Source organism: Artemia sp. Qi Xiang Cuo, chromosome 2 (genome assembly GCF_049724085.1).
Source record: "Artemia sp. Qi Xiang Cuo chromosome 2, ASM4972408v1, whole genome shotgun sequence".
NCBI classification, from domain to species: domain Eukaryota; kingdom Metazoa; phylum Arthropoda; class Branchiopoda; order Anostraca; family Artemiidae; genus Artemia; species Artemia sp. Qi Xiang Cuo.
In genome coordinates this window covers 94,996,471-95,021,550 of record NC_142795.1, presented here as the reverse complement: position 1 = coordinate 95,021,550, position 25,080 = coordinate 94,996,471, and the positions used below count along the sequence as shown (strand labels likewise).

The following is a 25,080-nucleotide window of genomic DNA, read 5'->3' as shown; positions in this document are numbered from 1 at the left end:
GTTAGTTGTAGTAGTATTTTAGTAAAACCCTTTTCACTTCAAAATTTTGAAGAAATAATTTTTTATGTTTATCAAATAACAATTGAACTTTATTCTATTGTGATTAGAAGTCAGAACCAAAAATGGACAAAACCGTGAAATTTCCGTGCAAAACGCGTTTCAAATTGAAAAGCCTTAGGCAGGAATACACGATTTAATATTAGAGCCTGACCTCTGGAAGGGGTGTACTAATTTGAAAAAAGGAAAGGGGTATTATACCAAAATATTCAAGATGTACGTGGGAAAATCAATCAACCTTGAGATCTCACAGTAGGCAGGAGCAAACCCTCTGGGGATCTGCTTGACTTTAGAGAAATCCTATCATAGCTTTTATACAGTTTTTAACTGTGTTTTTTTTATTACCTAAAATATTGGCGCTTGTAAATTACTTATTAATTATTTATATATTAATATATATTTATTAATAATTATATTACTTATTAATATTTATTTATATATTATATATTAATATATATTTATATATTAATATATTAATAATAATATAAATTAATTATTTATCACAACATTGTAAACTCACATAGAAGGAATCAATTTTTAGAACTTCCAGGGGTCTTGGACTTTCTCCTAGCTACACTACTGATTCGAAATGTCTTTTTCTATCTTGTTCATCTTACAGGAACATAGAAGACAATAGATAACAAGAACCAATTTATTCCTTCTTAAAGCCCAGTTCCCTTAAGTGTTTGATTCAAAGCCCAGTTTTAGAGCCCGGGGCTCTAGTTTTATATAATTATATTCAAAATTGGGTTTTGAAAGCGGATATTTATTCAAGAAATCAACGTGATTGGTCTGAGCTAAAATCAAAACTACGATCATAGCGTGTGAACATCGTCAATTTCATAATCTAAGGTCCAGATTTAACGTCCGTTTAGTAATTAAGTTTAAGAAGAATAAAATATTAGTACATTCAGAAAGCAAAACCTTCATTTTTAGAACACCGATAGAAGATGTTGTCTGCAACATCTGACCATTAACAAAATCCCTGGAAATTTCAGAATCTAATCTATTATAGGTTTTTTGTTAAATTAATAGTAGAGAGGCGATACTGGATAAAGGTCGATGATGAAATATACCTTTCTTTCTGTTGTATAATTCTAACAATTAGTAAGTTGTTTATCCCCAGCTTAGTGGCATATTCCTGAACTCATCTTTGCTCAAACTCAATAAGAATTAGCACCCCAAAATGCTGTCACTTGTTTTTTTTTCTGTATTTTTGTTTAACATTACCACCCTATGGTATGTTTTGGCTAAAATTAATACCTGACTGCTGGCAACTAGACTAGCACTAAAATCAAGTCGAGATACCGCTACCCAATTCGACGTTAGTAGTAAAAGTTTTGGTATATATTGGGTTTCAATTTGTGATGTGCCTGGCAGGATCTTTGATGTTACATCTGGCAATTAAGAGGTTGGATCTTTTAGTGATAGTTACATCTGGCAATTAAGAGGTTGGATCTTTTAGTGATAGTTACATCTGGCAATTACATTTAATTTGTGATGTGTCTGGGAGGATCTTTGATGTTACATCTGGCAATTAAGAGATTGGATCTTTTAGTGATAGTTACATCTGGCAATTACATTTAATTTGTGATGTGTCTGGCAGGATCTTTGATGTTACATCTGACAATTAAGAGGTTGGATCTTTTAGTGATAGTTAGATCTGGCAATTACATTCAATTTGTCATGTGTCTGGCAGGATCTTTGATGTTACATCTGGCAATTAAGAGGTTGGATCTTTTAGTGATAGTTGTATTTCAATGTTTGTTTGTAAATCTTTATTAAAATAAAAAGCCTGACACGTATCATTTCTAGAAAAATAAAAATCCAAAATGGAGACGTGTGGCCGACTTTAACCTTCACAAATCCATGCAACACCGAAAATAATTGCAAAATGTCTTCACCACCAAACATGACAAACGCACTTAATGAGTTTTGATTTTCAGCTGACGTACTAATCCATTTCCTTGATGCTTCACTGGTAAATATATTGTGCATAATAATCTATGCCTCGAATTACGACTTGTAGCGTCTACAGCAAGAAATTCCAGCCATTATGGGTGAATGATCTCGACCCACCATTTTTATTTTAAGAATAAAAAAAGGTCCCCTAAAGGTTTTTGAAAGTAAATAACTGTTTGAAAATTTAGCAGCCGAAGTAGAAATATATGCTTACATCAACACGCCATGGTTTTATTTGGCTTTGTGTATCACAGTAAACATAATAAACTGTAATCACAAATATATGTTGTCTAAGTCTAAATAAAAATCCATTAAAAATAGTCACTTTCCCACATCAGATTTTACAATGACTGGAGGAATGTTTAGTTGTAATTTATTTCTCATCCGTGTTCAATCTATTATAATTCGAGGGGTATTACCAAAAGCTTCCAAAACTCAGATAAGGAAGTCACAAAGCTCCTGCGCTGTAATTGTCACTTACCCTCTCCTTCATGTTGTCTCCCCCCAAAGTCACCAGCAAAGCTTTGTATAATCCCCCCCCCCCAAAAAAAAACATACTGGAGCGGATCTAAATAAAAATTGAGTGCAACTAAACCTCCTTTGTGTCACCACGGGGGGTTCTTTCAAAAAGATGTATTTGTGCTTGATACAACACACATTTGTATTTAGAAGTTCATCTTCTTTAATATGAGGGTGCTGACTAAGATTGCAATATCAACCTCTTTCATTTCCCATTGACTATGTCAAATTTTGCTTCAAAACAAAATGATAATTTAGAAAAAAACCATAAGGCAATAGATCTGGTTGGTGCAATTTTATCAATTGTGGTATTATCTGTCTAGTATATTCGTATTCGATTTCATTCAAATGATTGACAGGTCCTTGGCCCACGATCAATCCAAATGGCAGAAGCCATGGTCAACCCAAAGAAAAAAGAAAAAAAAACATCTGGTTTTTGGGTAAAGATAGGCCAAGAAATAAACCTCATTATTCATCAAAAATTCCTAACCTGAATTTGTCTTTGATAACAGGTATCGACTTTTTTTTTTTTTTTTTTTTTTTTTTTTTTTTTTTTTTGCAAAAATGATCTCGATGCAATTTTGCGCAATTAGCCAGGCAAGATTTTCTTTCAGACATTATGACTATGACATGTCCAAATATATTGAGCAAACGTTGCCGACCAATTCAAGTTTTCAGAAAAAAAGCGGAAATTTGTATCAGCGATCTTTAAAGCCTCCAAAAATAGTTCTGGTGCCTTTTTATACTGATTATAAAAAAAAAAAATGAGATCACAGATACAAAGCGAATAAATCTACATGGTAATTCTAATAAATATGAACAGCTGCGACTAGATTAAATAGGCAGACACCTGTGTCTTCCATACATCCACAACATTCCAACCATTACCGGAAGCTAAAAATAATTTATTTAGAAAATCACATAAATTGACTAGAGATGTACAGCCTGTACGGCAGTAAATACCTTTCGAAGACTTTTCTCCACCAACAGATAAAACATCAGCTTTCTTTGATTCTACCGGAGTGACAAATTTCACTTTCTTCTCGCTAGGTACATCTTCACTGACTTTAGATTTGTCATTTTTACGCTTTAATTTACGACTAGGCGATCTCTCCCGTTTTGGAGACTGGCGTGTTTTCTCCGTTTTAATCCGCGGAGGGCTCGGCGCACGACTAACTCGAATTGGGCTTAATGTCTTTGCCTTTGGTGGACTAGGCACCTTAACAGGACTCTTTTGCCCTGGCGGGGCTTTGAGGTTCGGCTCCTTCCCTTGACTAACAGAACTTTCACCCTTCTCCCCCTTAATTTTCCCCCCTGTACGCAAGTCTTTACTAACAGTATCACTAACAACAGTCTTTTTAACCGAGGTTGTTGCAACTTCACTCTCAGTACGAGGAGTTACAGCAGCAATGCCTCTTCTTCGAGGGTCCCTGTTACTTCTTTCTGCGACCGTGCTTGGTACAACTGGTTTCTGCAAAGAAAAAAAAAATTATTAGAATACATTAGTAATAAATTACAAATTAAAACTCTATGGATAATGAAGTTGGATTAGAACTTGTTAGCAGCACCAGGACACCTGAGGTCAACACGGCTAACCATGCTCCTCCTTCAACCCTCTCCCATTGTTGTTTTAATCTGTAAATCCTCTCCCATAACTTCTTTCCACTCCTTTCAAATAAGTGCTGCTTTTTGTTTGGCCCAAGCTGGATGCCAAAACGCACACTATTTGACCAGCTATCATCCTTCACCCGTAAAAAGTGACCTAGTGATTCTTCTTGCTTCCAATCTTAACCAGAGCTAATCGTTTTTGAAGGCAGCACTAATTACTTTCTCATACTTATATCGTATGCGAACCCTCGCAAATGCCCCAACAAAGATAGACTTAGTATAGAAAGTTGTAACTGTTCCAATGTTTTGAGATGGTTGGGGATCTCACTGTCATAAGCTCCTTTTCCGTCCCTATCCCCCAAGGCAAACCATACCTGTCCAAAAACTATGTCTCTGGAGATGACACCCCCACTCCCCACTGGCCTTGGGCCAAGGGCTGTAAGTTATTCAATTTACCCATTGCTTACATGTAGTATTTGCAATTTGGAAAGAGGGGCATGTTTGACCTTTTGTGTCCAAACAGGCCAAGGCCATTCAGGTAAAGCTTTCAGGGAATGTCGACCTAATCAAAACATACTCTATACTTGCGGGTTGTCAGAAGGGCGTATCTCAGGAATAACCTAGAGCATTAAGGTGGATCTTTCAGGGAATGGTGAGAGGGATGATCAATTGACCAAAAGGCAATATGCTCACGCTACTACTGCTAGTACTACAATTCCTACCACAACCACAGTTACTACTGCTATTACAACTACTATTTTTAAGGTGACTACTGCTAAGGCTGAGGATGTTAAGGAAAAAATAGCAAGAAATGCTGTGAGGAAAGTTAAACCAAAGTAAAACACACTTTGTGCATAATGGTTGTCAAAAGGACACATCAGCAATATCTTAAGAACGGCTTAGCGTACCTAGTTGAAACTTCCAGGGCATGATAAGGGGAATGTTGAACTAACCAACAGGCAATATGTGCATACTACTACTGCTACAACTGTTACTACTACTACTACTAATACAACAACCATTACTGCTATTCTGACTCCTACTACTGAGGTTAAGGGTATGAAGATGAAAATTTCAGGGAATATTGAGGGAAAGTTGAACTAAATGAAAACACAATCTGTGCATGCAGGTTGTCAAAAGGAAGTATCTCAGGAATGGCATAGGGTATAAGTTATAAATCTCTGTACACTACTACTGCTACTGCAACTGCTACTTCTATTTTGACTACTGCTAAGAGTATTAACGTGAAAATTTGAGGAAAAGGTTAGGGAAAAGTTGAACTAAATTATAACACACTATATGCATACAGGTAGTCCAAAAGGTGTATCAGTAATATCTTAGGAACGGCTTACAGATTAAGTTGAAACTTCTAGGGCTTGGCGTGGGGGGTGTTGAACTAACCAAAGGCAATATTTGCATTCTCTTACTACTTATACTACCTCTACTACTATTGCTACTGATACAACTACTAAAGCTGAGGATATTAAAGTGAAAATTTTAAAGAATGTTTAGAGGGGGGCGGGTAAACTAAATCAAAACACGCTATGAATATGTAGATTGTCAAAAGGGTATACCAGCAATATCTCAGGAAGCGTCTTAGAGCACTGAGTGGATACTTTCAGGGTATGCTGAGGCAGATTTTGGACTAATCAAAAGCCACCATGTGCGAGTCACGACTATTGCTATGATTACTGCTGCTTCAACAACTACTTCTATTGATGCCAAGGGTATTAAGGTGAAATTTTTAGGGAATATATAAGGGAATGCTGAACTAAGTCAAAACGCACTATGTACATACAGGTTGACAAAAGGATGTACGAGCAATTTATCAGGAACAGCATAGAATATTAAGTTGAAACTTTCAATGCATATTGAGAGGAATTCTGAACTAACCAAAAGGCACTATGTGCATACTGCTACTACTACTGCTGTTCCTAGATACCGTCTACTGCTGTTGCTACTACTACTGCTGTAGTATGTACAACTACTACTGCTGTTGCTACTTCTACCACTACTACTACTAATACGACTGCTGAGGCTAAGGGTATGAAGATGAAACTTTCAGTTAAGCATAAATTTCGTTCTGGTCATTGGAAGCCACCAGGGAATCAGCTATTTATTGCAATTTCTGCTCATTTTTGGTTTCATTTATTTATTGATTGTGATTTACGGCAGTTCTACGCTTGAAAAACTATTTGACTTTATTTGGTTAAATGTAGTTTACTTTTCTTTGAAAAACTTGTTCCGTGGAAAGATTTTTCAAAATTAATTGAAAATAAAAACAATCTGTAATTTATTGAAAATAAAAATCTCTTATTTTTATTATTTTAAATCAAATACTCCATCGCCAAGATGCTAGGATATACAGGGGTGCAGACTGACCGCCATGTAGTACTATCTAAGTGTTATTTTAAACCTAAAATTTGGAATGATAATAGCTTACCTCGTATTTACGATGTTGAAAGACTCCAGGATAAGAACTGAGAAGAATGTCTCGAGAAAAGTTGGATATGAAAATGGAAGTTCAAAACTTGATAAAGTAGAATATGGACTGAACATGTTTGTGGGAAAAGTTTGTGAAGTAGTTGACGGTATTGTAAGAAGGTAGAAGAAACATGGCTTTTCTATAAGAAGTTACCATACTGACAAAAAAGAAAAAAGGTAAAGAATACGGCATTGGACTTTACAGTCCCTACCGGCGGTGCTAACCTCCGTTTCTTGGCCCTTCAGCCGGGAAGTGCGATAGGGGGTTGGAGGTCAACCATCCTGTGCTTTCGCACACCCTTCCCATTTACCTTCCCCAGATTTCTCCGGGTATGCATTTAGAGCTGCATCGACTCTGGCTGAACTTACAGTCACACCACTGACCCTCGTCCCAAACCAAATAATTGAGTACATTAGGACTTGAACCCTCACCCTCTCTGACAAAGAACCATAAATCCAGTGCACCAGTCCAGTAGGCTAGGACGGCTCCAAGTTCGGTTAGGACATACTGACAAGTCTTTTGAAAAAAAAAGAAAGACACCAATTTATTATGAATTGATAGTATGTTGAACTGAAATTACGGACAAGATTGCTAAGGATCACTAAGTTGTACCTGGGCGGTATATCAGTACGCTATTGTATTGGCATGATAAGAAATAAAATGGAATTGAATAGTTTTTTAAAAATAATAGTTACGAAATAACCTATTTATATACACCCCGTCCTTCCTACCTAAATATATATATTCTACATCCCTCATTTCATATTTTCTAACCTTAGATGTTTAGAAAGGCCCTAACAAAATAGATAACATAGATACATTCCTAAAATATATAAATAGATACATACCTAAACATACCTAAATGGATACATTCTACATCCCTCATTCCATGATTTCTAACCTTAGATGTTTCGAAGGCTCTTTACAAGCTTTGTTCAAAACGTCAGAAATTGTCAGTCAAAATATCAACAAAACAGTTGCCTTTCAATGTCCCTACAATCTTGAACTTTTATATTACTTTAATTATTGAAAACAGAAGAGTCTGGAGAAAAGCAAAGTGACTGAGTATTTTAAGCGAAGGACCAAGTATTTACCCTCAGATCTACAAAAAGCGCTTAAGCTAGCTTGCAACTGGACAGGAAAGTGGCCTGAAGGGTCTTTAAACAGTATCTACCTAATTTGATGAGCAATATATGTATACATTAGTATCGTTTTTCTCGAAGACGGCACTATACTTTTTCTGAAAATTGGCATTCTACCATTTTCCGATGCAAAAAAAAACGTCTCGATAGGTCAGGACCTTGGGATAATTTGTTTCTCCATCCATCCTCCATAGGATTCTTCATAAATCATTCACTGTTTGCAATCAGATATCCCTGAACGTTGAAAGCCTTGAGCATCAGTAGGAGTTTTAAAACGCAGTTTTTTTGCTGATGAAGACATTCCCGTTTGATAGCTATGAAGTGACTCTTGGATTCATAATTACTTTACGTTAAATACAATGCATTGTAGCCAACAAATTACAATTATAATATGTGTACCAGGGGACCAAACTTCGCTCGATGATTATTATTTGTTTAAAGAATCTATCCATAATAAAATAAATGTTCGTTTTTTGGTGCGGTAAACTACTACTACTACCAACAACTCACCGCAGCAGCAAGCCGTCTGAGACCAACACAGCTACGCACGCTCTTCCTCCATCCCAATCTATTCAAAGCCTTCCTCTTTACCCCCCCCCCCCAGGAAGTTTCCGTTTCCCTTAAATCTTTCTTTATGACATCCTCCCACCCCGACCTGATTTCCGTTTAGCCCTTGATGGTTGGCCAAAAAGGACAATCTTCGGGAATCTGTCATCATTCATCTGCAGAACGCGCCCAAGCAATCTTAACCTTTCTCTTATTTCGTATGAATAAATTTCACAAATATCCAGACGTCCAGTACACTACTGATTTTACTTCTACAGTGAAAAATGAAATAAAAGTTATTTTGTGAACGAAATTTAAAAAAACTGTCTTTCTTTTCACAAAGCCAATCTTGGTCCCCTGATACTTGCTATAAAAGTGGCGAAGATGGTAAAGAATTAAAATACGATGTACCATAAAATACGATTGGTAGAGCATGTAAAAGCTTTACAGGTCGGGTAAGGCTTTAACAGGTTTTCTTTACCTGTTAAGGAAAAGGCAAATACATGCGTCTTTTTTATATAAAGAAGAGTTAGGCAATAATTAATTTTTTCCTACAAAGACAGTGACAATCAAACTTTTATGTACAAATGTTTCGGCTACAGTAATCGTTATTATTATTGTGAAACAATTCACCATAAAAAGATTAAATCGAGGAAAATTTCAAGGTGAACTATTAAATGGACCATTTTGATAAGAATCATACCGTGGAGTAAAAATTTACGTTTCTTGATGTTTAATGATTTGATTGAATATTTTTTATTAAATTCTGAAAATATATGAGCTTTTCTGCGAAGGGAGACTACATTTTAAATAGGAGAGTCGTCTCACGAAAGAACACTCCACCCAACGTTGAGAGTAATAACATGAGCAAGTTACTTAACTTATATAAAACGGTCTATGATTGGTCAGCTAAAAAGAACCCACCAACGGAAATTCAGTTAATATTCTCACGGCACCTATGTTAGAGGGAGTTAGAGGGAGTTGCTTTCTTTGTAAATATGACATAATATGAAGAACCCTTGGGATCAACTGGGCTCCACCTTACTGAAGTTTTTCGAAATTGAGAGAAAAGTGATCAAATAAGGAATAATAAATACATTCCAGCTAATAAATATTTGGAGGTGAACTAAGAATGTATTCCCTGCCATGTTGGTCTTGAAGATCTGGAGACAAAACTCGAAATCGACATAAGTGTACCACTCCTTGTAAAGAATGCCGTGCTTAGCCCTCTCAAGGTAGAAATCAACAAGCTTCTTCTGATGGAGGGAGAGCTTTATGAATTTTCTTTTTTGTCCAGAGGCGCAAATCATTTACAACAACGAACCGTAGTTTACCACATTCTTTCAACAGATTGAGCCTTTACAAGTTCTTTGCAGAAGGAAGGCTAAGCCCCCGGAAAAACTTAGCCACCCAGACATAGCACCCCAGAAAAACCCGGACGTAGCACCCGGGAAAACCCGGACTTAGCAAATCTTGGCAGAATGTATGTATAGGCTAAAACGTGTTTCCTCTTTCGATGAGTTTGATAGATAATGAGAAAAAGGTAGGGTAAAAATACTAGTATTATTCATAAGTTGCATAACTATTACATTATTGTGTGGCAGAATATAGATTATTAGATAATTGAATATATGGATTATTCAATTGGGTATTTTATAAAGTTGCATCACACAAGGCTTGCTGCAGTGTTTAACTAGATTTAAAAAAAATTAACAGCTTTTTTTTACTTCCAGTGTAACTTTTATGTGAATTCCATTATCCAGTACGCACTGAAAATCCTTCAATTAGCGACAATTTTTCTAATTGTGTAGCTTTTCGTGATTTTCGGGAAATTTCGAAAAAGAAACTATTATTTACCTAGACAGACTTTCCAAAAACTAACCTGACAAGTATGTGTCCAATAAGAGTCATGCATACCCCTGCCATTTAGCCGTGCCCAAGCCATTCAAACATTTGCCTCTCAATTACTTGGACTATCTGTCTTGGCTTTTCTCTGTTTACAATTAGCCATGTCTTGATGCAACCTATTGCAAAATACTTGATAACTTCAATTCAAAGTTATCAAAACATGCCTAAGACTCTAGGCAGGCATGCCTTTCCAAAAACTAACCTGACAAGTATGTGTCGAACAAGAGAGTCATGCATACTCCTGCCATTTACCCGTGCCCCAGCCATTTAAACATTTGCCTCTCAATTACTTGGACTATCTGTCTTGGCTTTTCTCTGTCTACAATTAGCCATTTCTTGATGCAACCTATGCAACCTATTGCAAAATACTTGATAACTTCACAGTTGGGTTTATATGCTGATTTTGAAAAACCCATTGGGTTTTTTCCTATACTCGAAAGTGTTTTAATGCGACAGTTCTGTTTTGTTTTTTGGTTGAATTTTTAGTGTTTAGAACAAAAACAAATACAAAAAATCATTTAGGAATAACTATAAATGGTAGAAAAATGTACGATTATTAAACAGTTCGTGGTAACACCATCATATTCAGCATATTAGAGAACTTTTACTGTAGAGGTTTCAAGCTCCTATCTGCAAAAATGTGGAATTATATATTTTTTTTTGCCAGGAAAAAGACCACGGATGCGTGTTTTTTTTTTTTTTTTTTTTTTTTAGGGTGATCGAACCGACCCACTAGTCCTAAAATATTGTGAGAGGGCTCATTCGAACGGAAATTAAAAATGATAGGGCCATTTTAAAGTGACCAAAAATTGGAGGGCAACTACGCCCCCTCCCATGCTAACTTTTACCTAAAGTCACCCGATTAAAATTTGTAATAGCCATTTTGTTCAGCATAGTAAAAAAAATATAATATGTCTTTGAGGATGACTTTTTTGCAATGGTGTTACTATCATCACATTATATATATAAATGATTTTTTTATATTACATTTATTTCAATTATTATAATATAAATTATTTATTACACAATTATATAAAAAACAAAGTAAAAATAAAATAAATAAATAAAAGTTAAAATTCATAAAGTAATAACTATGGATGCTAGAAAAGTGTAAAATTATAAAGTTTTAAGCAAAGTTGTCCAATATGGGGTAGAGTTAATTTAATAAAATGAGTGAATACCTGTTCCTTTTCAGTTTTTTGCAAAGGTGTTACTGTCATCACAGGTGGAGTTGGAGAGACTAGAGCAGTTGGGGTTTTAGTATCAGGAACTGGTGGAGCCTTTGCCAAGGTGGCTAGAGCTGCTAAGCCTTTGTTAACTTCCTCTAATTGTTTGGCAACTTCCATTTGCTCAACTTTAATGTTTTCTTCTTTTATCTTCATATTGATTTTCTCCATTTGATAAGTAGTATCCGTGTCAATATTCGTGTTTGGTTTCTTCTAAAAAGATAAAAATAGAAACATAAAAAAGTTTTATCAATGTTTAAAATAGGATTTAATACGAAAAACGAATCTATCATACACTCTGACAAACCAAACTTGCATTTCGAGTTTAAAACAACACTGAAAGAGCAATTAAAAAAAAAGCACTAAAATTAATTTTTTAGAATTAAAAAATTAAAAGTCAATGTTCTATATATAAAAAAACCCACATAAATCGAAAATTATTTTTATTTTTTAGCACCTTCAAAGAGCGTAATTACCCAATATTTAACTGATACGTGGATTTCACCGAAATAGTTGTATAACTGTACTGCCATTGAGTTTCACCTTATGGACACAATTTGGTGGTCCCAGTTAAAGATGGGAACGGGCCATAATTAGTTATAAGGAAATATTAAAGAGATGGCCAGAACATTTTGAAAATGTCCTAAACCACGATAAAGTTATAGGAAATGATATAGAAAATAATAAAAAGTTGACACTTTGGAAGAAAAGCGAAATTTATTTTACGATGAAGAACTAGAGACAGTACTAAAAGGATTAAAAAAATTCTTTATCCATTGTGAAATGGATAAATCCATTATGGAGTTATAGACAAATTACTGAAGATTATGAATATTATTTTTGAAAAAGAGAGAAGCACCTAGTAAAGTTAAAGAGGCTTTAAAAAAACTACTCCATAAGAAAGGTGATAAGAGTGAGTGTGTAGACGCATTGGCTAGATTTCAGTAGGAAGTAAATTGCTTGGCGTGATGATGGTTTTTAGACTTACAGATGATGTAAACAAGTTTTTAAGAGAAGAACAGTGGGATTTCATTAAGTAGAGATTATGAGCAATGGTTTGATTTAGCTGATAGAAGAGCTTTAACAAGATCATATCCTTGTTAGGTATACCAGATAAACATATTAAAGAGATTAGTGCTATGTACGACAACAACATTGCTAAGTTAAGGTAGGAAATGGGCTTTGTAACTGGTTTCCTATTGAATCAGGAGTTAAGAAGGGTTGCGTTCTATCTCCGTTTATAGGATGATTTTGATGGACTCCGTCCTGAGGAACACAACAAAGGCAATGGGAGAGCATGAAATCAAATGGAAAAGACGAACTCTCATAGGCTTAGAATATGCTGATGATTTGGCTGTCCTACGTGGAAATGTTAGCAAAATGAATGATTTTTTGGAGGTTTTGAGAGCCCAGGGCACAAGAATCACTCGAAGATTAATATGAAGAACACTAAGAAGCTTAGACTGGGAGTAAATGAAGGTAAAGAGGTGAGGACGGGTAGCGAGAAGGTCTATCAAGTAGACACCTTCACTTACCTATGTAGTATTATTAGCAAAGATGGTGGATGCAGTGAAGATGTTAGAAGTATACCCCGGCGCCGCGCCGGCAGATCGACCGAACGCCGCCGACAAGAGGCCCGGTCGACCGCTGCCGAAATGTCGCAACGCCGCCGGCAGAGGCGGCGGCGTTCGGTCAACTTTAAATTAATTTTGCGGCAATTTTTTATTGCGTCAACGGCAAAGTCGGAGTTTTTCTTTCTCGTGTGGATTAGTATTTCGATTTTCCTGATTAGAAATCAGGGAGGGCTTGCACTATCCCCGAATTTTCGGGTATTTCCCTGAAAATCTATGCGCCACCCCCCCCCCAAAAAAATTTTGTTCCCCGAATCCCCGAAAATCATGCAATCACGGTGCCACCCCTAGCGATTTATCACCAGTGACTTTCCCTACCAAATATTACTTTGCATACCATAGTTCTTCAGTACTCACTTGTTCGTTAATTTTCGTCTCTTTTGTTACTTTGCATAAAAACCAGACATATGCAATATGCAATTGCAAATATTGCAATATACACAGTTCTTCGTATGTTGACAAAAAAAAGTATTTTCTTTATGAAATGAGTTTAAATCATTTCGGATTCAGTTTCCCAATCGCTATTTTTTACATCATTCGTAGTCAAGAATTTTATTTTCAATTTGAATCGAATTATAGAACGCATTCACTACTATACAGCTTCAGCCTTCAGTTGGATTTTGAAATTGACAGCCGACAGATTGTTTCTACAGCTGAATTGTAAGTTTGCAAATTTTTTTTTCTTTTGTTGTTTTTAAATAAGATTTCCTTAATGTTTAATACTCAATTGTTGAAAGCCTGATAGAAAATACAATCTTCTTTCTGAAACATTTTTACCCCCCCCCCCCAAAAAAAAAACCTATTGCTACAAAATTTAGCTATAGACTAAGCTATGTACAAGGTTGGGGAATTAAAGATTGAAACGGAAGTTACCCCAAAATATGATTCATAAATAAATTGTAAATTATTCCCTATAGAGGGAGGGGATAGGGGGCTATAATTTTTAAATGATAATACCTCGTTTTTTTAATTGAAAGTAGGGATGCCAAAAAGATAATTATTTTTTTTCATTTAAATTTGAGACGGAAAAAATTGATATCAAATTCCCTAGGAAACCATTGAAATATTTTGATAGACCCTGGGCCCCCCATTGGGACTTGCTCATTGTCTTGGGTATTTTGCGATTTCTCATAAGCTACTGGCCTAATTTGGCTTTTGTGTGTGCTTCCTTTTAATTAGATTCTTTGGATCTTATTGAATGCCACGGCGAATTTATTACTCAGTTTTCCAATAATTTGAGGCATATCTGAATAATTTCTACATTTTTGTTGTTGGCTTTGTACCCCCTTACTCATACCCTCAATTTTTTTTTTCAAGGAACACTAAGCTGTTTAAAGTTATTTTGCGTGTTCGTTTGAACCATACGTTTTCGTGTTCGTTTGACCTAGTTAATTATTAAGTAAATTATTTTTCTAATGTAAAGCTGAGACGGTATCATATCCAGGTGGTATTCAGAGGGGGGGGGGGGGAAGGGAGGTATTACATTTAAATGATAATATCTCGAAATTTTTTTATTGAAAACAAGGATGCCAAAAAGTTTTTTTTTTTTATTTAAAGTGTATCCAGAGGGGGGGGGGGGAAGGGGGTAGTGAGCTATCATATATAAATGATAATACCTCTTTTTTTTTAAAGCAGAGATGCCAACAAGTTAACTATTTTTTTTATTTAAAGCAGAGACGGTATCCTATCAAGATGGTATCCAGAGGGGGGGCATAGGGAGTTATTATATTTGTGATAGTACCTTGTTTTTTTTTTATTGAAAGCAGGGATGCCAAAAAGTTGAAAGGTTGACAAAAATTAACAAGATTTTCGTGAGTTATACTTGATACAGCATTTGTATAGTTTTATTGTTCAAAGGGAAAGGGACATATGCGTTCGACCCGGTTTTTTTTCTTATTAATGAAACCGGTTTACTTTGATAACATTCATTCATAAGTGCCAGGCAGATTCACACTAAAACGAATTGGTGTGACGAAAGCGATATCGACATCCCCACCTAACGTTGCGCTCGAGTGATAATGGCGCCCTTGGTCCAGTGCCCAAGTTACATTAAAAGGATAGGTCATAATCAAAGCTTTCAATTTGGGAGGTTCAAGGAGGAGTCTTTGACAGTCTTATGACCTCAGGGAACTAGATGTTGCAACGTTCTTACGTATCTACAGTGGTTTAAAAAATTCGATCACCCCACAAATGATGAACAAAAATATGCACAAATATAACATTTGGAATACTATAACACTTTTTTCAAAGCTTTGAGAAAAGCAAAAAAGCTAAATACCCGTAACTACGCTTGAAAACTATTTTAAAAAGAAACTCTTTGGAGATTTCCATGGATATGACCATAGCAGAAGCTTTGAGCATAGGTGGGGATCAACGAGGAGTCTTTGAGTATTTTGACCACAGGTGACTTATTGTTGTGACTTTCTTAAATTTGGTAATTTTTGTGAGCATTTGGAAATCAAAGCTTAAACTCAATAACTGATACTAAGTGTCCTAACATTTTGCTTGGATTAAAAGTGATGAACTAGGAAGAAAATCTCAACATCTTCCTGGAGCTACTTCAGTCTGCATATTATTTCATTTAATTACATTTAAAACGGATGAGCTTTTCATTTTTTACCTAAGAAAATAGCTGGCACTTCATTTTTCTTCATAGCGAATAAACTATTAAGTGTTTTTGTGTCATTGTAATTGAAGTGTTCTCATGTGAAGTGTTCATCCTGTATTTTTAAATTTGATAAATTTACTCCTTTTAGATGCAGTTTATAATTTGACTGATATTAGGTATTTATGAGTTTATAATTTGGAATGAATACTCAAAAAAAAAGAATAATATCCAAAAGCGCAGCCAAAAGCAATAAAAAAGCAGCAGTTCAGTCTTAGCCTACATGATATATATTCAATAAAGAAGCCAAAAAAAACTTTAAATGCATTTTTTTTTAAATTGTTAGTAAAAACCAGTTTTTAACAAAAGAAGGCATTTTAGGAATCCAAAAGAGCAAAAAAAAAACAATCAATATCAAAGTCGCCCATTTCAACTGTTTTAAAGGTGAAAAAACAGATACAGGCAAAGGGCGTTATGAAAATATTAAGCTTCTAAGTTCAGAGTTATATTCAAAGTTTTTACCCAGATAACTGACAAATTTTGTGATACGATATTTGAAGTTTTGTATGCAGTAATGCTCGATGAAAAAAAACCCTACTAACTTTGATAATTATTAATGTTAAGAATACATAACTAATAGATACTTCAACTACTCGTATTATGCAAGGGTTCTGAAACGCCACAGCCGTTTCGTTTCTACCAGATTTATACTTCTCATGATGAATAACGAAGAAGACCAGTTTCCAGCCAACGACTTGTGAATTTTTGAACTCATGAATAGGCTCGAATCTGTTGTAAATTTAAGCTGTGATTTGATAAAGACTGATGAAAACATTAATGTTCGCGATCAACATTGATCGCGCCGGCGGCGCGCCGCCGACATCTTACCGGCGGCACGCTGTTTTGGCCCCACCACCGCCGGTCTTCCCTCATCGGCGCGGCGCCGGGGTCTAGTTAGAACTAGAATAGCCAAGGCAGATGTTTCTTCACGGTTGAAAAAAGTTTGGAAGAACAGCAAGATAAGTCTGCAAATCAAGATTAGAATATTGGAAGCTACAGTGATGGCAGTGCTTCATTATGGTTCTGACAAGTGGGTGCTTCGAAAGAAGGTGGATTCAATAGATATTTTCCAAAGGAATTATTAATGGATTGTTTTGGCCACCCTTCTGACTGACCGTATTTCAAACAGCAAGCAGTGCGAAAAATGGCTATATGTTGCTTTCGACGGCTATAATGACAGGGCACGTTCTGCAGATGAAGAATGACAGATTGCCAAAGATTCTTTTTCGACATCTATCAATAAACAAAAAGCAGGTCGTCCCTGAATTGGGTGGGAGTGGGTCGCAAGGAAAGACTTGGGGGAAATTATAACTTCTTGGGAGGCTTTAAATAGATTGGGATGGATGAGGAGCGTGTGTAGATGTGTTGGTCTCAGGCGGCATGGTGCTGCAGTGAGTTGTTAGTAGTCGTAGACAAATTTGGATGGAGAAGCGTGTGTGGCTGTATTGCCCTCAGGCGGCTCAGTGCTGAAGTGAGTTGTTAGAAGTAGTTGCAGTAAGACAAAAAAAAGAGAAGACAATTCATAAATCTAAATTTTGACTTTTAGCTGTTAAACAGCGTAAATACCAAAATAGTCCATGATGCCATAATTATCCATAATATGGCATCATTGCCAATTCGCATAAAATGTGCTATCATCAAGTTTGAGCTTGTGTCCAAAATTTCGTTTCAATTAAATGACAAAATTTGTTTTAAAGTTCTTTTAATCAAGAGCTGAAAATTACATTCAAATTCTAAAACATAAATTCGACGTTTGTTTGGGCCTTCACGACATTGTTAAATGTTTTTAAGAGCTAAGATTTGTAGAATTCTGAAAAAACTTGCGCTTTACTGAAAAATAAGGTTGCTTCAGTTTTCTTCAGGGAATTATTCTATAGTTAAATTTATCTATTTCATGACCGGTAAGAGGGAGCTTACAAACTATCTTTTATTTTCTGCGTGCTACTTAAGGTTGTTTCTACTCCTACTCCTGTTCTGTTGCGCCACTTTTTTGTGTTTTCACTAAAGTGCTAGTTTTTCAGAATTCCGCAAATGCAGGGAAAGCTCACGATCTATGTTTTAAAATATATAACACTAAATAGCCTCAAAAACATATGTCACCAATCAAAGTATTGAATAGTACCCTGTACAGGGGGCCGTTATTATTCGACAGACCCATCTGTGTGAATTCACGTAACTGACTCCTAATGAATTAATTTCCTAAGACGAAATAGTTGATAAAAAAAAGATAATAAAATTAGACAGACTCTCCTTGATAAATTTTTTCAGTTACTTAAAGACAATTTAAACACCGCCTTGTCTTGGCATTCGAATTGTGCAATCACGATTAACTTCAGATGTCCTTGGCAATTTGGTTCAGTGCTTTTCTTTTATTTATGTGAATTAATTTTCGTTTTTGAAAGCCGCTGATGCAAGAAAAGAAAGAAAACTGCAAAATAGAATAAATGCGTTCAAACTGTGGGAGTTATATCAGCGTAAACATCGGTTATAAAAAAGAAAATACAGGAGTAGTCGTAAAAATGTTTAATTTACCGGAAGATGCTTAAGAGGCGAGTCAATAGAATAATTTAGCAAAATAAATACGGAACTTACAAGAAAAGTCATTAAATTTTTATTTAAATAGATAAAAAAATATTAAATTAATATTTATACATATAATTGATATTTATGCATAGATGATAGTCCAAAGTAATTACTAGGAAAATAATTAAATTACAGATAAGTGCAATGATAAAATGACTCGTACCTGACCGAAAGAGGAGACAGGAAGAGGGTTTAAATCCTAGAAAACTAAAATAAAAACCTTAAAATCCCTTTTTCCTTAATGTGACTTTCCTCCATCACCCTGAAAATGCTTTGATAACTCCCATTCCCGCAAGGATCGGGCATCCGTCCACCTATATAAATCCAAATTTTCCCACAAAGAGAGGTTGAAGAGTCCTAGTTCCTAAGGCTCAACCATGTAGATATGCTGGGAACCTACAGGACCATGTTCCTAGTGTATGTACCTGTCCCAAGTTGTGAATGCAAACTGGTTTATTTGGTTTAATAATAATGAAATTATTATTAGCCAAAATAGAATAGGCCATACAGCACAGTATTCTTAAATACACTACACAAGAAAAATAACATAAATATCTAATAATAAAATTATTATTAGCCAAAATAGAATAGGCCATACAGCACAGTATTCTTAAATACACTACACAAGAAAAATAACATAAATATCTAACTTCTCCCCCCCCCCAAAAAAAATAAATCAAGTTTCACTCATTGATGTCAACGTTTCATTTACATAATTACATAACTGCCTGATTGTTCTTTTTAAAGTCGTCTGCAGGATCCCCGGTTTATTTGGTTTATTTATTTTTGTTTATTATGCCGCATTTCAACACAAAATTTTAGTTTGCTCATGTTTGAAAAAAGCAAGTTGTTGCTTCTAATACTATTTTCATATATTTCAGTTTATTATCTTCTTTCTTATTATGATAAACTATTGTTGGTTCAATGAAATTTAATATCTTTCATTTGCAATGTAAACCTTGATTTGCAACTAAAGCCAGCTAACTATCCGCAACAAATGGAAATATTAGTAAATAAAAAAGACAAGTAAATTTTCCTATTCATTCAAGATAATATATCAAACAGCATACACTTCGACAGTGAAAAGGGGAGAGGACATGACCAGATTCCCCAGAGATTTGTTGATTTACCATTTTCCAGTAATCCGGAGGTCACTCATTAGTTTTTCTTAATCCACAACGTTAAATCGAACTAACATGTCAGCCAGTGATATCCCACCCCCTCCTTCAGAGATAAAGCAACAGTCATAAATCTACAAAATAAGGAGGGATTAAGCTGGGATGTAATTTTGGAAAATTACATTGTATTGGGAAAGATTTCCAATAAAAATCATGGTAAAGTGCATGACAAACACGCTTTTCCTATAACAGGTCCTTCCATACCAGGGCATATTTCTGAGTCCCCCTTCTCAAAAGCCTTGATGCTGTGCAGTTTTCTGAGACTATTACAACAATAATAAGATTTCAAAAAGCAAGGCGAAAAGAAAAAGTAAAAAATATTCTTATTGAATTTTCAACATACCATTAAATAATTTTTAGACCATTCATCAAAGAGAGGTTGAACAGCTTTCAGTGCCATTTCAAGTTTTTTGGCCTGCAGTGAAAACAATTCCTTCTTCCTTTGAAGCAAACTGGCACGCATTTTAACCTCAGTTTCTGCATTAACAGGCGCTTCTTGTTTCTCCTGAAAGAGTAGCTTTGTTAATAGAGCATCAATAGACTGGTACTACTTCAGGATTAAATTCGATGATTTATTCCACTTACTCACCATCATCAACGATTGTCCATTTTGTAGAATAAAAAGTTAATGTTCGTAGCAAGTAATAACATGATATTTAACTTCTTTTTTTTTATTTAAAAGCTTCTTTTTGAATATTGCTTAAGGCTTTTCTGGGTACTCGGCTGACTTACCGTATTTCAAACAATAGCTTATACGAAAAATTGTGGTTCAATACCGCTCTCTAGGGCTATGATGAAAGAAAGGTTGAGGTGGCTAGGGCACGTTGTGCGGATGAAGGATGACAGATTGCCGAAGATTGTTCTTTTTGGCCAACCGTCTAGGAATAAACAGAAAGCAGGTCGTCCTCATCTGGGGTGGGAGGACGTCATAAAGAAAGATTTAAAGGAAATGGTAACTTCGTGGGCGGGTGCAAAAAGGGAGGCTTTAAATAGGTTAAGGTGGAGGAGGAGCGTGCGTAGCTGTGTTGGCCCCAGGCGGCTTGGGCTGCGATGAGTTGTTAGTAGTAGTAGCAGTATTAAAAATGTCAGTGAGGATTGGTGAGGAAAAGGGAACTAATATTAACTAATTCATATAGCTGAACTGAAATAATGCTAATTTATTGGTTCATATCTACCAGCAACTACAAAGTGAAACATTTAGAAGAATATGTGGGCAGTATATGTTGACCCTTGTGGGCAGTTATATTTCCTGGGGTGAGTGATATTTCAAAGAAAGAGTAAATTTTTATACACAGCTCTTACTAAGGGCGAACTAAATGTTAAGGATGGAGATTAAGGGAATCTTAATCTCCGTCAAAGAATAAATGTCCATGTTTACTACTAAACCCTTTTGAATAGTGAAAAACTACAGAGTAGCTATAAATAAAGGTTCGAATAGGGAAAAATCCTTTTATTAGATGGTGATAATTAAAAAAAAAAATGGATATTTATGTCACATGTACATTGACCATCATTTCTGCTGATGACGGTCACTATACAAGTGACCAAAATATACAGATTTTTTTTTTTCGAACTATCACTGTCTAATAAAAGGATTTACCCCTATTCGAACTTTTATTTATCGTCATCGGAAGGCAGTGTGGTCTTCGAGATTATATAAGCACATAGTAGCTAGGCTTAGGCTAGGCTTAATTTTGTTATCAAGTGCTACATGTCTGAAAAAATTTGCTTGATTTTAAAAAGGGGGAAACTCCATATAAAAGCCAGGCGATCAAAATGAAAATCATACCATGGATTCACCACATCAAAGAACCCTACTGAGGTTCCAAGCCCCATGTACAAAAATGTAAAATTTTGCATTTTCTTCAAAGAAGAAAGATCACGGATGTGTGTTTATGTGTTGTTAATTTGAACCAATGGTCCCAAAAGATCGGGAGAAGGATCATTCAAGTCCTTTTAAAGTGACCAAAAAGATTGTTCCACAGGAAAGTGGGGTTTTCTGCCATTTTGAGACACCAAGCTACAGCTTTGCATCATAAAGGACCAAAGTGCTATCGATTAAAAAAATAATAAAAATATCAAATTGATTTATAAATATCAAAATACTATATGCAATTGATATAAATATCAAAACACTATATATTAATTGATTATATTTTATGCAGTTTATCTCTCTGGCCCCGGGCGGTGGACCTCAGGGTCCTAGAGTTGGTCGGATCTGACTATTTGCCAATGAGTATTAAGCTGAGAGCGTGTATTCGACGTTCTGAAAGGGTAAATGAAAGGTCAATGTGTGAGCAAAGGATTCGTAAACCAGTTTGGATAGCAAAGGAGAAAGAAGAATTGGTTAAAATGGAGCTAGAAAACGAGGAATTTCAGAATGATTGCCATTCGATTTTGAATTTTTCAGAACTAGCTGAACTGGATCAAGCTGTTTCGGTAATTACAGATGGAATTTATGAGAGCATCAAGCCTTTACCTCAGGATAGGAAACATCCGGCCAGAAAGAATTAGGGTATTTTCGATGAAGAATGTCTTCCTTTTTTCGATGGCAAAAAAGGAAGAGGTAATTAGAGTTTTCAGGCTACTTAAAGCAACAGACCCATTGGATTATGAAACGAATTTGCACAGACTAGCTGAATATATGAAATTAAGGTCAGATTACAATAGGGTTAAAAGAGTTAAAAAGAGAGAGAGAGAGGCAGATGGAGATTAATGAGGAAATTACGAGAGCTTATGGTGTGAAAAACCCTAGAGTTTTGGTCGGTAGTTAAATGTTCAATCCAGTGCCAGAGAGTAAGAGGAGATGTCCCGCCAGTTGAGACATGGCCAGAATATTTTGAAAATAAGGCGTCAGAATATGTCACGGCGAATGGTTCAGAGGATAGAGATTTAGGTCTAGGGACGGTAACATATCCTTTAAGACAGAATGATTACGATTTAATTAGGCCTGTATCTCAACAAGAAATTTGGGATCAGTTGAAAAAGATGAATGGTAATTCGTGTCCAGGAACAGATGGCGTATCTACAAAGGTCTTGAGGTTAGGACGGCAACTTTAATACTCATGTTGGTCGCAATTTTCTCGTTTGTAGTGGAGAAAGCTTGTCGGCCTCGCTCATGGGACACTTCTCTAGCAATGCCTCTTTTTAAGAAAGATAATAGGAAGTTACATGAAAACTTTAGGTCTAGGTCTATCTTTATGGAAAATGTGGTAAATAAATTGTTTTGTAAGGTTCTGTAATTTAGGCTAAGAGATTGATTAAAAAAGGAGGAAATACTTAACCCGATGCAAGCAGGATTCAGATCGAACTTCAGCACTGTTGACCATATTTTTACTTTGGATATACTGACAAGAAAAATGCTAGAGGGAAAAATGGTCGGCTATTCGTCGCCTTTTTAGACCTGGAAAGTGATTTTGACTAGGTAAATAGGAGGTTGTTAATTGAAAGTCTGTTAGAAATAGGCTTGCCGTCTTGGTTTGTAGCAATAATAGCAGATATGTATCAGAGGGAGAAATTTGTTGTGAAGGTTATGGAATTTTTTATAGGCTGTTAGGTCTCATGTGGGTGTGTACTTAATCTCATAAGCTTTTCTTCTTGTTTGTTAATGATTTAAATAGTTTTACGAAAAGTAATGGAGCCTCTTATGTATCTTTGGATTGGTTTAGGCTATCATGAATGTTATTCGCGGATGAAATAGCTCTAGTGGCGGATAGTAGAGATAATCTTCAGAAGCAATTAGATATGATTAAAAACTATTTAGAAAAGAAGGATTTAGAGTTGAAGGCTAAGAAGTCAGTAGTATTAGTATTTAGGAACAAAGTGGATGTTGATTCTAAGGTTCATTTTAATTTTGGAGGAACGATGTTAGGAGTTAAAGAAGAATTTGTTTATTTGGGTGTTAAGTTTTAGTCTATTAGGGGGATGTCTAGGCATGTAGAAGATTGTTTTTTAAGGGGAAACATGCTAATAAATATGCCTTTGAGAAGTAATTTAGGTCATCTAGCTGACATGAGGATCCAGAAAAGAGTTTTCCAGACAAAAGTAGCTTCTAGTCCACATTGTGGTTCTGAGTAAAAAGTAGCTAGAAGTAGTTCAGCTAAGATATTTTAAGAGAATTTTAGGCTTGAAGGGTTCATTTAGTTCAGTGGTAGTGAAAGGAGATTTGGGGCTTTTTACTTTAAGGAGTATTAGATTGGTTAGAACGGTGAAATTCTGGGAGAAAATAATTAGGATACCTAGAGTTCAGCTTCTTCAGTCAGCTCATTTGCAGAGCTTGAAGGACAGTAGACATGATTCGTAGCCAAATCAGGTCAAGAAAATACTGGACCTTTGTGGCCTTTCGGAGATGTGGAACGAAGGAAAAAGCCCAATGGGTGAAAGTGTATCAGTATGGAAGGATGTCCAGCGAACCCTAAATGACCAAGGAATCCAAGAGTGGTAAGCTCATAAGGGCCAGTCTGTGTCTTTGAGGTTTTACTCCCAAGCTAAAGACTGTTGGGGGGAAGAGGTTCAATTTTTAATTTGGGTTGAATAAAGAGGACTTTAAGAATTTGTTGTTGGTGAGAGGGTATAGTTCGGATTTAGAGGAAAGAAGGACACTTTTGAAAAAGCTTAGGCTGGTGGTTGGCCCCTTATTTGTTCTGAATGAGTGGATTTGGAATTTAGAACATACTTCATTATGTATCCAAGTGTGAAGAGCTGTAAAGAGTTGCGGAATGAATGTTTTGGACGAGATTTGGGATTGAATGCTGGTTAATTAAGTGGATGGCTGAGAGGAACGCATGTGCTATTAAACAGTTGCCTAAGTTCCTTCCTTTAGGGATTAAGCATAGGGAATCATGTTTGAGGGGATAGCTTGTTACGGTTGGTAGGATTTGAATTTATTCATGAATGGTGTTTGTTTGTTAAAATGTTGAGCATTGGCTTCTATCTTTTTTTTGTTCTTTTTTGGATAAAGTTGTATTTTGTTCCTGAGCTTTGTTTGTAGACTGTATCCTGTGCTGCTATGGCCCCCAGACTTTTTGCAATAAATCTTATCTTATATTAAGTTTTCCAGTTACGGAAGAAGTAATGTGAGAAGCCTATGGAAAATATCATTTATGGTAACAATCAATACCCAACAACCCATTTCGTTTATTTTATTTTTTTTTATGGTGAAGTATGATTTTATGTGGTTATCAGGAGTATTGTGTTTTTTTAATCTTACAAGCCTATGGGACTGTAACATTTATATTTTTGCTGAGGTATTTTTAATTATTTAGCAACGAGACAAGCCTATGGCTTGCTTCATTTTTCTGTAAATACACAAGAGTACAATAAAATTCTCAGATACCACTTGGGCTAAGGTCTGTGAAACCTTTTTTTCCCAATCATAAAATAATCCAAATCTTATTAATCAAACAAATATTCTACCAATGCACAAATATATGATCTATGAATATATTTCATTACACCAAATTTTATTTCATTTTGTCAACAATAATACAGATATATGGTTTTATCAATATTTTCATTTTATTAAAAGTTATTCAAATTTTACTAATCATAAATATATACTATAAATACGT

General features: G+C 35.5%; 1 protein-coding gene across 1 annotated transcript in view; it reads right to left on the bottom strand.

The window, feature by feature from the left end:
- The window catches only part of LOC148955843 (uncharacterized), an 84,274-nt gene that overhangs the window by 35,375 nt on the left and 23,819 nt on the right, over positions 1–25,080 (bottom strand). The window contains exons 4-6 of the mRNA XM_089104603.1: positions 19,854–20,015; positions 11,409–11,666; positions 3,502–4,009 (exon numbers count right to left, since the gene is read on the bottom strand). Coding sequence (XP_088960729.1) covers positions 3,502–4,009; positions 11,409–11,666; positions 19,854–20,015 — 928 coding nt within the window. The remainder of the gene's footprint in view (positions 1–3,501; positions 4,010–11,408; positions 11,667–19,853; positions 20,016–25,080) is intronic.